Source organism: Pongo abelii, chromosome 8, assembly GCF_028885655.2.
Source record: "Pongo abelii isolate AG06213 chromosome 8, NHGRI_mPonAbe1-v2.0_pri, whole genome shotgun sequence".
NCBI lineage: Eukaryota > Metazoa > Chordata > Mammalia > Primates > Hominidae > Pongo > Pongo abelii.
The window spans coordinates 6,318,121-6,329,960 of NC_071993.2; the positions used below are offsets into that span (position 1 = coordinate 6,318,121).

Sequence of the window (11,840 nt, forward strand, 5' to 3'; positions counted from 1 at the left end):
CACCTTTAGAGGGGATGCTAAGCATGTGTTAGCCCTGGTATCTTCCCCAAGGTGGGGGAAGTATTTCTAGATGTCTTTAGGAAATGAATTCCTGTTTCAGGAAGGGCTATTTGAATCGTGAAAAGTCAGTTTAGATTTGTCCAGTGGGTGCAAAGGAGGAGGCTCAGAGTACGAGGAAATCATCTAAACAGAGGGTTTGCCACCTTTCTTTGGCTGGACACTCCTTGTTCCCCTTGGTAGACGGCAGGGTGCAGCTGTGAAGTCATTTTTCCCAGTGAGTGGTCACCAATGTGCTTAGCAAGGAGTTTAGCATTTGTCTGGCTGTCCACTAACAGATAGTCATTTGCCCCAACCTGCCATGTTCAGAAATCTCTTTCTGATGAAATCTCAAAGCAGTTTGGTAGAGCCAGGCATTTGTGAACTTAGATTTTTTTTTTAAATTGTAGTAAAATATACATAATGTAAAATTTACCATCTTAATCATTTTTATTATTTATTTTTTGAAACAGACTCTCCTTCTGTTGCCCAGGCTGGAGTGCAGTGGCACGGTCTTGGCTCACTGCAACCTCTGCCTCCCGGGTTCAAGCGATTCTCCTGCCTCAGCCTCCTGAATAGCTGGGATTACAGGTGTGCGCCACCACGCCCAGCTATTTTTTTTTTGTATTTTTAGAGGAGACGGGGGTTTCACCGTGTTGGCCAGGCTGGTCTCAAACTCCTGATCTCAAGTGATCTGCTCGCCTTGGCCTCCCAAAGTGCTGGGATTACAGGCGTGAGCCACTGCACCCGGCCATTTTAGCCATTTTTTAAGTGTTCAGTACAGCAGCAAATTATATTCCCATTGTTGGGTAACCGCCACACTCTATCCCCAGGACTTTCTCATCTTCCCCGGCTGAAACTCTGTGCCAGGACACAGACACGACTCCCCATTGCCTTGATCTGTGAAGAGTGGCTGCCTCTCAGTGACGGCAGTGGTTGATGAGAATAAGAGCCCAGGCATTCAGAAATGCTGAGTTTCCCTAAAATCCACCTGGTTTCTGGGGCCTGTGCCACTGTGGGTATTGGTAGACCTGTGTTGTTGCCTAGGAGAGTGAGCCCTGCAAAGGAGCGGGCACAGCCCTAGTTGGAGAAGCAGTTAACCACGGACTGGTCACACTGGGGCTGCCTCGGGCGGTGAGGGGTGGAGGAGAAACCACACAAGGCCAGAGGCATCTCTGGGAACTCCTGAGCATACCTTAGAACCAGCAGCCTCCTCCCGGTGCGGGGAGCATTGCGGATGCTCACGTGCAGCTCGGTTGAGTTCAGCGCCAAGCAGTCTGGCGGTGACTCGGGCATGGGACAGATCCTGACTTGCTGGAGCATTCAGAGGTGTTCATTATGGAATCCCCGTGGGTTTCCTGTCTCTGTCCTTCCGGCTTCAGTTCTCCATCTCCCCAGGGAATCCTCCCCATGTAACATCAGGCTGTGACTCAGCCCCCAGGATCTTTCTCCCTTTCTCTTACACACTGGGCCGGATAATCTTTATACTGAGCCTTCTGTGCGCTCCCCTTTTGAAAGCCCCAAATCCTGCTTAATCTCAGCAGAAAGCCTTCCAGCGTGATTTATCAGCTGCCCCTTTGTGGTGTTGCAGGAAGTTAAAATCTCCAGCCCGGATTACAAAGACTGCAACTCGGCAGAAGCCATGGACGACTTCATGAAGAGGATCAGTTGCTATGAAGCCAGCTACCAGCCCCTCGACCCCGACAAATGCGACAGGTGATTCCCGTGGCTGGCCGTCTCTGCAAGACCCACATGAGGGTTCTTATTGAATTCTTGATGTTCCCACAAAGGATTTGCCCCTGGATACCTTTAAAAAAATTTTTTAAGACAGTTTTTTTTGTAGAGATGAGGTCTCGCTATGTTGCCCGGGCTGGTCTTGAGCTCCTGGCCTCAGGTGATCCACATACAGCTGCTGGATACCTTTATCAACTCTCTGAAAATATCTTTTAAAAACAATCCTTGATGACAAATCATATTCAGTGGGACTGAACACTGTGTAGAAGTACAGGAAGTCAACATAGAGTTGAGCCTGATTTTGCTACTGTGCCTCTAATAGTTCCTTAATTTTTTCTTTCCTTTCCTTTCTTTCCATTTATTTATTTACTTACTTGCTTGCTTGCTTGCTTGCTTAGAGACAGGGTCTCCCTTTGTCTCCCAGGCTGGAGTGCAGTGGCATGATCATAGCTCACTGCAGGTTCAAACTTCTGGGCTCAAGTAATCCTACCGCCTCAGCCTCCGGAGTAGCTGGGACTACAGGTGTGGGTGTCCATGCCCAGCTAATTTTTTTTTCTTTAGTAGAGATGAGGTCTTGCTATGTTGACCAGGCTGGTCTTGAACTCCTAGACTCAAGCAATCCTCTTGCCTTGGCCTCCCAAAGTGCTGGGATTACAGGCATGAGCCACTGCACAGGCCCCTTTCTTTTTTTCTCCATTTTCTTTCTTTTTTCTCCCCCTTTTCTGGGAGGCAAGCCAGCCTCACAGCCAGACACCAGCTGTGGGAGTTGTCGCACGCATATGCTCTGCCCCTTAGAAGGATTCGGTCTGTGCCCTGGAGGGGCCTACGGTCCAGCCTTGCTGTTCTCTGGGGAACACATCTTCTGCAGACGAGCTGGGTCAGGCCGGGTGCGTCCTGCTGTGGGCGGTGGCCTGAGCTATGGTCCTTGGTGGGGTCTCTCTGCAGGGACTTGTCGCTGATCAAGGTGATTGACGTGGGCCGGAGGTTCCTGGTGAACCGGGTGCAGGACCACATCCAGAGCCGCATCGTGTACTATCTGATGAACATCCACGTGCAGCCGCGCACCATCTACCTGTGCCGGCACGGCGAGAACGAGCACAACCTCCAGGGCCGCATCGGGGGCGACTCGGGCCTGTCCAGCCGGGGCAAGAAGGTGCGGGGTGTGCTGCGGCATGGGCCGTTCTGGCTGTAGGGCGGTTGCAGGGTCTATAGGGTGGGTGGGGAGGTGTGTGCTGCTGCTGCTGCTTGGTGTGCTTGCTGTGTGTGTTATCTGTGTGTGCGCCTGCGTGTCTCTATGCATATCTGTGCATCTCTGTATGGCTCTGTGTGTGTGTGTGTCTGTGCCTATCCATGTGGCTTTGTGTGTGTGTGTCTTTGTGTTACTTTGTATGTATGTGTTTGTATGTGTGTCTGTGGTGTGTGTATCTCTGTGCATGTGTGTGATGTGTGAGCAATTGTGCACTAGGAAGGGGAGGGGCAGGCAGAGCTGAGCCTGGTCTCTGGGGAGGGTGTGTGCTGCTGTGGCTGTCCCAGTGGCCTGGGGCCCCCACGGTGTAACCAGGTGGTGCACAGCCCCACGTGGGCTGCCTGCTCCAGCCCCTGACTCTTGGAGGAGCTGCAGGCATCTGGAATCAGTGGCCCCTCTCCACCACCTCTCAGTTTGCCAGCGCTCTGAGCAAGTTCGTGGAGGAGCAGAACCTGAAGGACCTGCGTGTGTGGACCAGCCAGCTGAAGAGCACCATCCAGACAGCTGAGGCGCTGCGGCTGCCCTATGAGCAGTGGAAGGCGCTCAATGAGATCGACGCGGTGCGTCCCGGGAGGCGGGCAGGCAGCCTCACCCTCGGATATGGGGCGGCTTCCCAAGAGGCCCTAGACACCCCTGTGGTTTGTTCCCCTGAGTGACCACTGGGTCCCCGCAGGGTGTCTGTGAGGAGCTGACCTACGAGGAGATCAGGGACACCTACCCCGAGGAGTATGCGCTGCGGGAGCAGGACAAGTACTACTACCGCTACCCCACCGGGGAGGTGAGCACAGGCTGGTGCAGGCTGACGGTCCCCAGCACACATGGCCACTGCTGTGCAGGGCTGGGCCACTCCTCCAGGGAGTTCAGTTCCGTGTGGGTTCTGGGGGCTCCTACACCCTCCACCTTGGAATTGAGTCCCCCCAAACTGAACCTTCTAACAGCCTGGGGTGAAGTGCATTTTCCCATAAGCAGAAGTGAGATGTGTTTCCCTAGGGACATAGAACTGTATGGGAGAGGAGGAAGGTGGTGTGTGAAGGTCCACTGGGCAGGCTAGCAGGAGGGGTGGCTCTATATCCCCTGGGCAGCATCTGTGCCTCCCCATGCACGGTGCCCGGGTGGCTGTGGCTGAGGACGCTGCTGCCTCCTCTGCCGATGGGATCCTCCTGGGCCTGGTGTGCTCTCCCTGCCTGTGCCCTGCTGAGCAGTGTCCGTGCCTCAGGCCCCTGTGGGCCCACTGTCCTCTGGCCTCAGACTGAGCCTTACACACCGGGGCCCTGGTTAGCACAGCAGAGAGCCCACAGGAGCAGGAGCTTTTTTGGTCTTTTTCTAAAGTCGCAGCCCTCGTGCTGCTTTTTACATTTTTAAATTGATAGAAAATACACATAACATAAAATTGACCACTTTCATGATGTTAAAGTTATGATTTAGTGCATGTTAGTGTACTCACAGTGCCGTGCAGCTGTCACCACAAATTCCAGGCCTTTCCCTCACTGCACAAAGAAACCCAGACCTGTTAGCAGCCGCTCCCGCCTGCCCAGCCCAGCCCCGGCACCGGCCCGTCTGCTTCCTGCATCTGGATCTGCCTATTCTGGGCATTCCATGTCAGTGGAGTCAGATGCCACGCGTGCCTTTTGTGCCTGGTTCTTTCACACAGCATTGGGTTTTCCAGGTTCCCCGGTGTGGGAGCGGGGGTGGGGAGGGCTTCACTCTTTTTGTGGCTGAGCAATAGTCCACGTTAAACCCTGCCCGTTCTCAACCACTGATGATGATGGATGGTTGATTTTGCATGGCTCTCTGGCCGGTCTGATGCAGGCTGTGGCCAGCGGCAGAGCCCCTCCCGAGTGCCCTGAGCTCACGTGGGCCCGGCCCTCTGTGCTCAGTCCTACCAGGACCTGGTCCAGCGCCTGGAGCCGGTGATCATGGAGCTGGAGCGGCAGGAGAATGTGCTGGTCATCTGCCACCAGGCTGTCCTGCGCTGCCTGCTGGCCTACTTCCTGGATAAGAGCGCAGGTACCTCGGGCAGGCCGCAGCCCTGGGATGGAGGGAGGAGGGAACTGGCACTCGGCGGGTCAGCCGCAGACCTGCCGTGGCCTGCCCTGTGTTGGCTGCTGTGCCATGGGGTGTTAGGAGAAGGGCACAGGTGTCAGCTCCCGGCTGCTTCAGGTCCTCTCTGTCCAGCGCTTCCTTGAAGCCCTTGGGAAATGCTGTGGAGCCCAGGTTGATGCCGGGGACTTCATTGCTTCATAAACAGCTCCCTGAGACCCGCCCCTGGCTCCACACATCCCAGGGTCTTGGCTTGGGGTGGGGGCTGCACTGCTCTTCAGTGCCCTCTAAGGAACAAACAGCCTGGAAAACTCTGACAATCCGATTGAAATGTTAAGTCTTAGCATGTCCAATCCAGTCAGCTGAATCCCTAGACAGACCTAAATTGTTTGGGAGTGACTTTTTTCCCAACTCTAAGTCATTGTGAGGGCGAGTCTTGGTTTGGTGTGATGGCACTCTTTGGGCTAAAGTCTTCTTCTGGGGCCACCTGCTGCCCGGGACAGCTTGTGGCTGGGGACAGATGCCCCTGCCCAACAGGGCTTCCGAGGGTCCTTGTTGGGGGGACCATAAAGGTCTTTCCATGCCTCCCCCACCCTCATGTCTCATTTCTTTTTTTAGAGACAAAGTTTTGCTCTTCTTGTGCAGGCTGGAGTGCAATGCATGCACTCACTGCAACCTCCACCTCCCGGGTTCAAGTGATTTTCCTGCCTCAGCCTCCTCAGTAGCTGGGATTATATGCATGTGCCACCACACCCTAGCTAATTTTGTATTTTTAGTAGAGATGGGGTCTTGCCATGTTAGTCAGGCTGGTCTCGAACTCCTGACCTCAGGTGATCCACCTGCCTCGGCCTCCCAAAGTGCTGGGATTACAGGCGTGAGCCACCACGCCTGGCCATGTCTCATTTCTAATTGTGGGTGTACAATTTCAATTTCAGAGGAGATGCCCTACCTGAAATGCCCTCTTCACACTGTCCTGAAACTGACGCCTGTCGCTTATGGTGAGTAGCAACCCCTGGCAAGCCCTGTCCCCCTGAAAGTGGCCACAGTAGCTTCTTGTGGCCATGGGCTGTAAGCGGCGCTGTCCCTTTAACAGCAGCTTCCTCTGCCCCCATCCCACACCCTCCAGGCTGCCGTGTGGAATCCATCTACCTGAATGTGGAGTCCGTCTGCACGCACCGGGAGAGGTCAGAGGTGAGTGGAGGCCCCAAGCCTCATCCTGGCCATCATCACACGATAGCCCTGGTGGGTGATGGGCGCTCAGGAGGCCCCGGGGCCGCTTGCCTGCAGGTGCTGGCCTGTATGGGGCCATGGGCCTGCTGGCTGCCTTCCTCAGCACCTCTTTGTTCCTGCCCGTCTGTTCGGTGGCTTCTGGGGCCTTCTCTTTTTTCTTTCTTCCTGTGTCCTCTTCCTCCCATTTCTGCTGAGCTCGAGATATGAATATTAGTGAGGAAGATACATTCTCTCTTTTTTTTTTTTTTTGAGACAGGGTCTCAGTCTGTTCCCCAGGCTGGAGTGTGGTGGCGCAGTCACGGCTCACTGCAGCCTCAACCTCCTGGGTTCAAGCGATCCTCCCACCTCAGCCTCCCACGTAGCTGAGACTACAGGTGCGCACCACCATGGCCAGCTAATTTTAATTTATTCATTCTTTTAGAGAATGGGGTCTCACTATGTTGCCTAGGCTGGTCTTGAACTCCTGGGCTCAAGGGATCCTCCTGCCTCAGTCTCCCAAAGTGCTGGGATAAAGGTGTGAGCCGTTGTGCCCAGCCTCTCTTCTCTTTAACATCAGCATAGCACAGTTCTTGTTGCCTTTCCTTTCTGGCAGCTAAAACCAGTGCTTTCAGTTTCCAGAGTTACTGTTTCAAACAGGATCAGCAGGTCAGCGCCGCCACGTGCATGCGATTAGGCTCAGAACCACCAAGAACACGGTGTTGAAAGAGGAGAGGCGTGGAGAGCAGGGGCCTGGGGGATGGCGGGTGGGGAGGGGTTTCAGGAGACCTCGAGGCCTGGCCGTGCAGCTGCTCTCTACCTTGGGGGGAGGCCTGACATTTGGAGGTGGGCCAGGCTGCCTCTGACTGAGAGTGGGCCTCTGCTCAGGTGGACGTGCGTTGTGAAAGTGAGTTTGAATTCACCGCGTACAGGCTGCCAAAAGTACAACACTGTGCTAGTACTAGTCAGACCTTTCTCTTAGACCGAGCGTGACTTTCTGTCATGGTGTTCCCAAAACAGGTGACTGTCTAGTCCCAAGAAGCTTCTTGGCCTTCGGATTTTGGCACGAAGGGATGAGGCGTCTGCCCCAGTCGCTGGCAGTTGCCTGGCTGGTGGGTTGACCTGAGAGAGGCTGGGGTCCCTTGGCCGCCTTGGTCCCTGTCACCCCCTCCACTTCGGAATGTGGGTCACTGGATGCTGCCTTGCCTTTAGACATATGACAACAGCTCTGGTCAGGGAGCCACTGCTCCCGCTATGGGATTGGGCCTGAGCCGGTCCTGGAGCTCTTCCCTGCAGGGAATGGGGGCAGGGCCACGATGGAGACAGACCCCGGTTCTGAGGCTAGAGGCCCACACCCCATCACACTGTCCCTCTCATGGGAGGGCTGTGTCTGGTCCTGGCTGCAGAACCTGCTTCCTGCTGCACGTTTTCTGCCCCTTTGGTCTCCAGGCCGGTTTTGCAGACTCCGTGCCCCATCCTAAGCCAGGGTGCCCTTTGTGTAGTACAGACGGCTCTTCAGATCCTGCCTTAGGGGTCAGCGGAAGGGAGTCAGCACAGTTGCCTTCCCCTCCCCATCCTGTGAGCCTCAGGCCCAGCCTCTCCCTCCTAGATGCCCCTCCTCAGCTCTCAAGAGAGGCTGGAAGCAAAGCTCTTTTTTCTGACCTCATGCTCTGCTGTGATTATCATTCTTTCCCTCCTTGCTTTGCAAGCACCGTGTTTGTCTGTGTGGGGAATCCTTTGATACCATCTGAGGAAGGGGGCACGGGAGGGAATTGCCCCCATTCTTGCTGCCTGGGAGTCACCACACACTCAGCAGCCCATGGTCCCTGGCCCGTGGTCCCGGCCACTCCCCTCAGTCAGTCTTATTGCCTCCCTAAAATCCAGGAGCAGAGAAACTTTTTTGGGGCTAATTTTCCTCCCCTTCTTTGTAACTGTCGCCTTTCTCTCTTTTGTCTTTGTCTTGCTTAGGATGCAAAGAAGGGACCTAACCCGCTCATGAGACGCAATAGTGTCACCCCGCTAGCCAGCCCCGAGCCCACCAAAAAGCCTCGCATCAACAGCTTTGAGGAGCATGTGGCCTCCACCTCGGCCGCCCTGCCCAGCTGCCTGCCCCCGGAGGTGCCCACGCAGCTGCCTGGACAAGTCAGTGCACTCCCCTTCCCTTCCTGCCTGGGGGATGCATGCCGGGCGTGATGCCGCAGATCTGGGATTGCGTGCGTGTGTGTTTGCAAGAATGCGTGCGTGGGTGCGTGTCGGTGTATGTGTGTATGTTGTAGGTGTCTGTGCACATGTGTTGTGGGGGCATGTGCACACACTCACGTGTTGAGGGAGAACATGGGAAGCACCCTCTGAAGTTGAGACCCTGGGGACTTTCCTTGCTGGTGACAACCGTGTCTGCGTTCGCCTCCTTTCTGAAGATAGGGTCTTTATAGGGCAGAAGCAGGCAGTGCAGAAGGAAGAGTGAGATGTCCAAGACCCGTTCACGTTCGTGAATGGTTATTTCTAAAACAAAGAAAGTGGCCACTTTCTCACATAAATAACATGGTTATCCCAGCAGGTAGTAAAAAACCTAAACAAGGCCAGGTGCGGTGGCTCACGCCTGTAATCCCAGCGCTTTGGGAGGCCGAGGTGGGCAGATCACCTAAGGTCAGGAGTTCGAGACCAGCCTGGCCAACATGGTGAAACCCTGTCTTTACTAAAAATACAAAAATTAGCCAGGTGTGGAGGCGGGTGCCTGTAATCTTAGCTTCTCAGGAGGCTGAGGCAGGAGAATTGCTTGAACCCGGGAGGCGGAGGTTGCAGTGAGCCGAGATGGTGCCACTGTACTCCAACCTGGGCGACAGAGGGAGACTCCATCTCAAAAAAAAAAAAAACCCAACCCGATTTCACTTATTTCATTAATTTTGAAGGTTACAGGCTGGAAGATTTTGGTTGTTAGACATTAAGATATGTTTTCAGAAAATGTTTTCAGAAAACTGATCTTTTCATTTACAGCCAAGAACCCTTGCAAATATGTGAGAGGTAGAAATTTCTGGGCTCAAATTCAGGTACCACCCAAGGGTCTGTCCCACCTGCACCCTCCGGGCCTGCTCCCACAAATCAGCCCCGTGCAGCTTCCGGTCGGGTTTATTGATGAGCTGAATGCTGGTGCTGGCTCTGAGCATCCTTTTCAGCCTGCCCCCTCTTCCCGCCTTTTCCGAGACTTCCTTAGGCCTTCGGTGGTGTCTGGAATGTGACCTGGGAGATGCTGCAGCCTCCACAGGTCACTTAACCTCTCCAGGCCTCAGTTTTTTCATCCAGGCAATGGGGGAATAATGGCAGTGCGGAAGTCAGATCAGATGAGGGGATTCATGCCCTGCATCAGGCCCAGTGTCGGGCATGTGGTGGGGACACGTAGACACGGTGAGGTGGCTGTGATTAGTGGAAGCCTGGAGGCCTGGCTTTGGTGGTAGCTCCACACTAACATGAGTGCAGCAATTTAATCGCCCAGATTCCTTCCCCTCCCAGGCCCTCAGTCTCCTTAGCTTTGCGCATGACAGGGGCAGGACTGGGAGAGCTCTCATACATATTCCCTTGTGGGTCTCAGATCTGAGGGTTTTTATGAAAAGCCAGCAGAACTGAAATGGTGTCCGTGTGGCATCCGTTCTGATGGAAATGTGCGGTTGTATTTGGAAGTTCAGAGGCTGCTGCTTTGATGCTTGGGGGGACCAGGCTGGGGAAGGGGGCTGCATCCTCCTGTCCGCTTCAGAGCTGCCTCTGGCGTTGGGAGGACAGTCCTTCAGGGTGGCCAGGTTCTTAGGGATGTCTGAAGCTGCTGGCTGGGCCGGCGTGGGGTTTTGCAGGGCTTCGTCCCTGCAGATTGCGCCCTGCCTCCTGACTGACTTCTCTCTCTGCTTCTCCTCCGCAGCCTTTGCTAGGGCAAGCCTGTCTGTAAGTATCTCTCCGATCATTGCTGCTGCTTGCACTGCTTTCTTCCTGCTTGCTCATTTGGCCTCCTGCCTGTTAAAATATTGAGGATGAGAGCAGTTTTGTGATCTGAGGTCTTCCATGGGGGAAGGAGGAGATGGGCGTAGGAGCAGGGAGGAGAGATTCCTGTAAAGGGTGCAGGCAGTCATGGTGGCTCCACTACTGTTGCGTGTGTTCCGACACCGCCTCACGACAGCTGGCTTCTCCCTGACCCTCTCAGGGCTGCAGGTCGTGGTTTGTAATGAATGGCCGTGGTTTAGGGCTCGGCATAAATCCACATTTCCCTCTCAGAATCAGATCTTGGTGGCAAGCTGCCTCTGTGCCAGGTGCCATTAGCCTTAAAGCCCCCTCCTGCCCCAGGAGTGTCCTTTGTTTTGAAAGGAAAACTTACTCAGAGCCTAATCTGAGTAAAACAAACCTATGGGGAATAGCGGGAGTGTGGTGGGGCCTGAGCTCTGAGCCTCTCCCTCCCCATGAGGACCTCCCACACCCCGAAAGAGCTCCAAGTGGAGACCCTTCTTGGGGATCTGTTTGTCCTGGGTTGGAGCCTGCTCAGCATCATAGTCACGCCCAGGGCTGGGTGTGGCCTCCATCTCTAACCCATGTAGTCACCTCTGCTCCTCCCAGAGCTCTCTGCAGAGTTTCAGGTTCAGCCTTAGCTCTGGCAGCCCGTGGGATAGCTGGGGCTGTGTTTCCACTGCTCTGGGATCCCTTCCCCACCAGGAGCAGACGCCTTCCTGCCGCAGAACTTTAATGACGGCCACATGAAGTGTCATCCCCTTGCCCCCCACAAAAACACACCCCCCCCTTTATTTCCTCTTTGCTCCTTAAGTTACCCGAACTACTTTATGCAGAAACTGGAACGGTGTGATGAGAAATGCAGCCTGAGACGCTGAAAAGAATGGCTGGGTTTTGGAAATGGGAGAGGTTCGGCATGGCGCTCAGATTTTGGTGGCGAAGGGGTGAAGGGCCGGAGGATGTGCCAGTGTCCCCCATGTCCATGTTCCTTAAGACCACCCTGGGAGGTTGGCAGGGCAGTCAGTCCCCCGTTGAATGGTTGAGGGGCTGAGTGACTGCCCCGTGCTTCCAGCAGGTGAGCCGCAGAGCCGGGGCCTGCAAGGCCCCTTGCTTCAGAAAGCCGGCTGCCTCCTCTGTGCGGCTTCTGGGTGTGGGCTGGGTGCCCATTCCCTGCCGCTGTCCCTAGGCCCCTGCCCTGCAACCCGCAAGGCATGGCCAGCTGTTGGACCCTCGTGTACCCCCACAGCCACTCCCTTGCAGCTGCTTCCCACAGCCAGGCTTTGCTTACCTAAGGTGGGCCTGCCCTTAACTTCCAGCTTCTTGGGGCATGCCCTCCATCCTCAGGGCCAGTGTCTGTGATGCGCGGGGCCAGTGTGCGTTGCTTCAGGATCTGGGCTTCTCCTTGTGTGAAACTTTTTGGATTTGAAGCCTGAAGGTTTTACATCTGTGCGTGTCCTGATCCTTTAGACCAGCAGTCCTGACCTTTTTGGTACCAGGGACCTGTTTCGTGGAAGAGAATTTTCCCCACCACGGCAGGGTGGGGGATAGTTTGGGGATAAAACTGTTTTGCCTCAGATCATCTGGCATTAGATTC

At 54.9% G+C, this 11,840-nt stretch overlaps 1 protein-coding gene across 9 annotated transcripts in view; it reads left to right on the forward strand.

The window, feature by feature from the left end:
* The window catches only part of PFKFB3 (6-phosphofructo-2-kinase/fructose-2,6-biphosphatase 3), a 177,447-nt gene that overhangs the window by 72,495 nt on the left and 93,112 nt on the right, over positions 1-11,840 (forward strand). For 6 of the 9 annotated variants that reach the window (XM_054521570.1, XM_024253055.2, NM_001135487.1 and 3 more), the window contains 9 exon segments: positions 1,628-1,752; positions 2,716-2,923; positions 3,430-3,576; positions 3,690-3,794; positions 4,894-5,023; positions 5,992-6,054; positions 6,183-6,247; positions 8,231-8,404; positions 10,170-10,192. In XM_054521570.1, the coding sequence (XP_054377545.1) occupies positions 1,628-1,752; positions 2,716-2,923; positions 3,430-3,576; positions 3,690-3,794; positions 4,894-5,023; positions 5,992-6,054; positions 6,183-6,247; positions 8,231-8,404; positions 10,170-10,192 (1,040 nt within the window). 9 annotated transcript variants of the gene reach the window in all.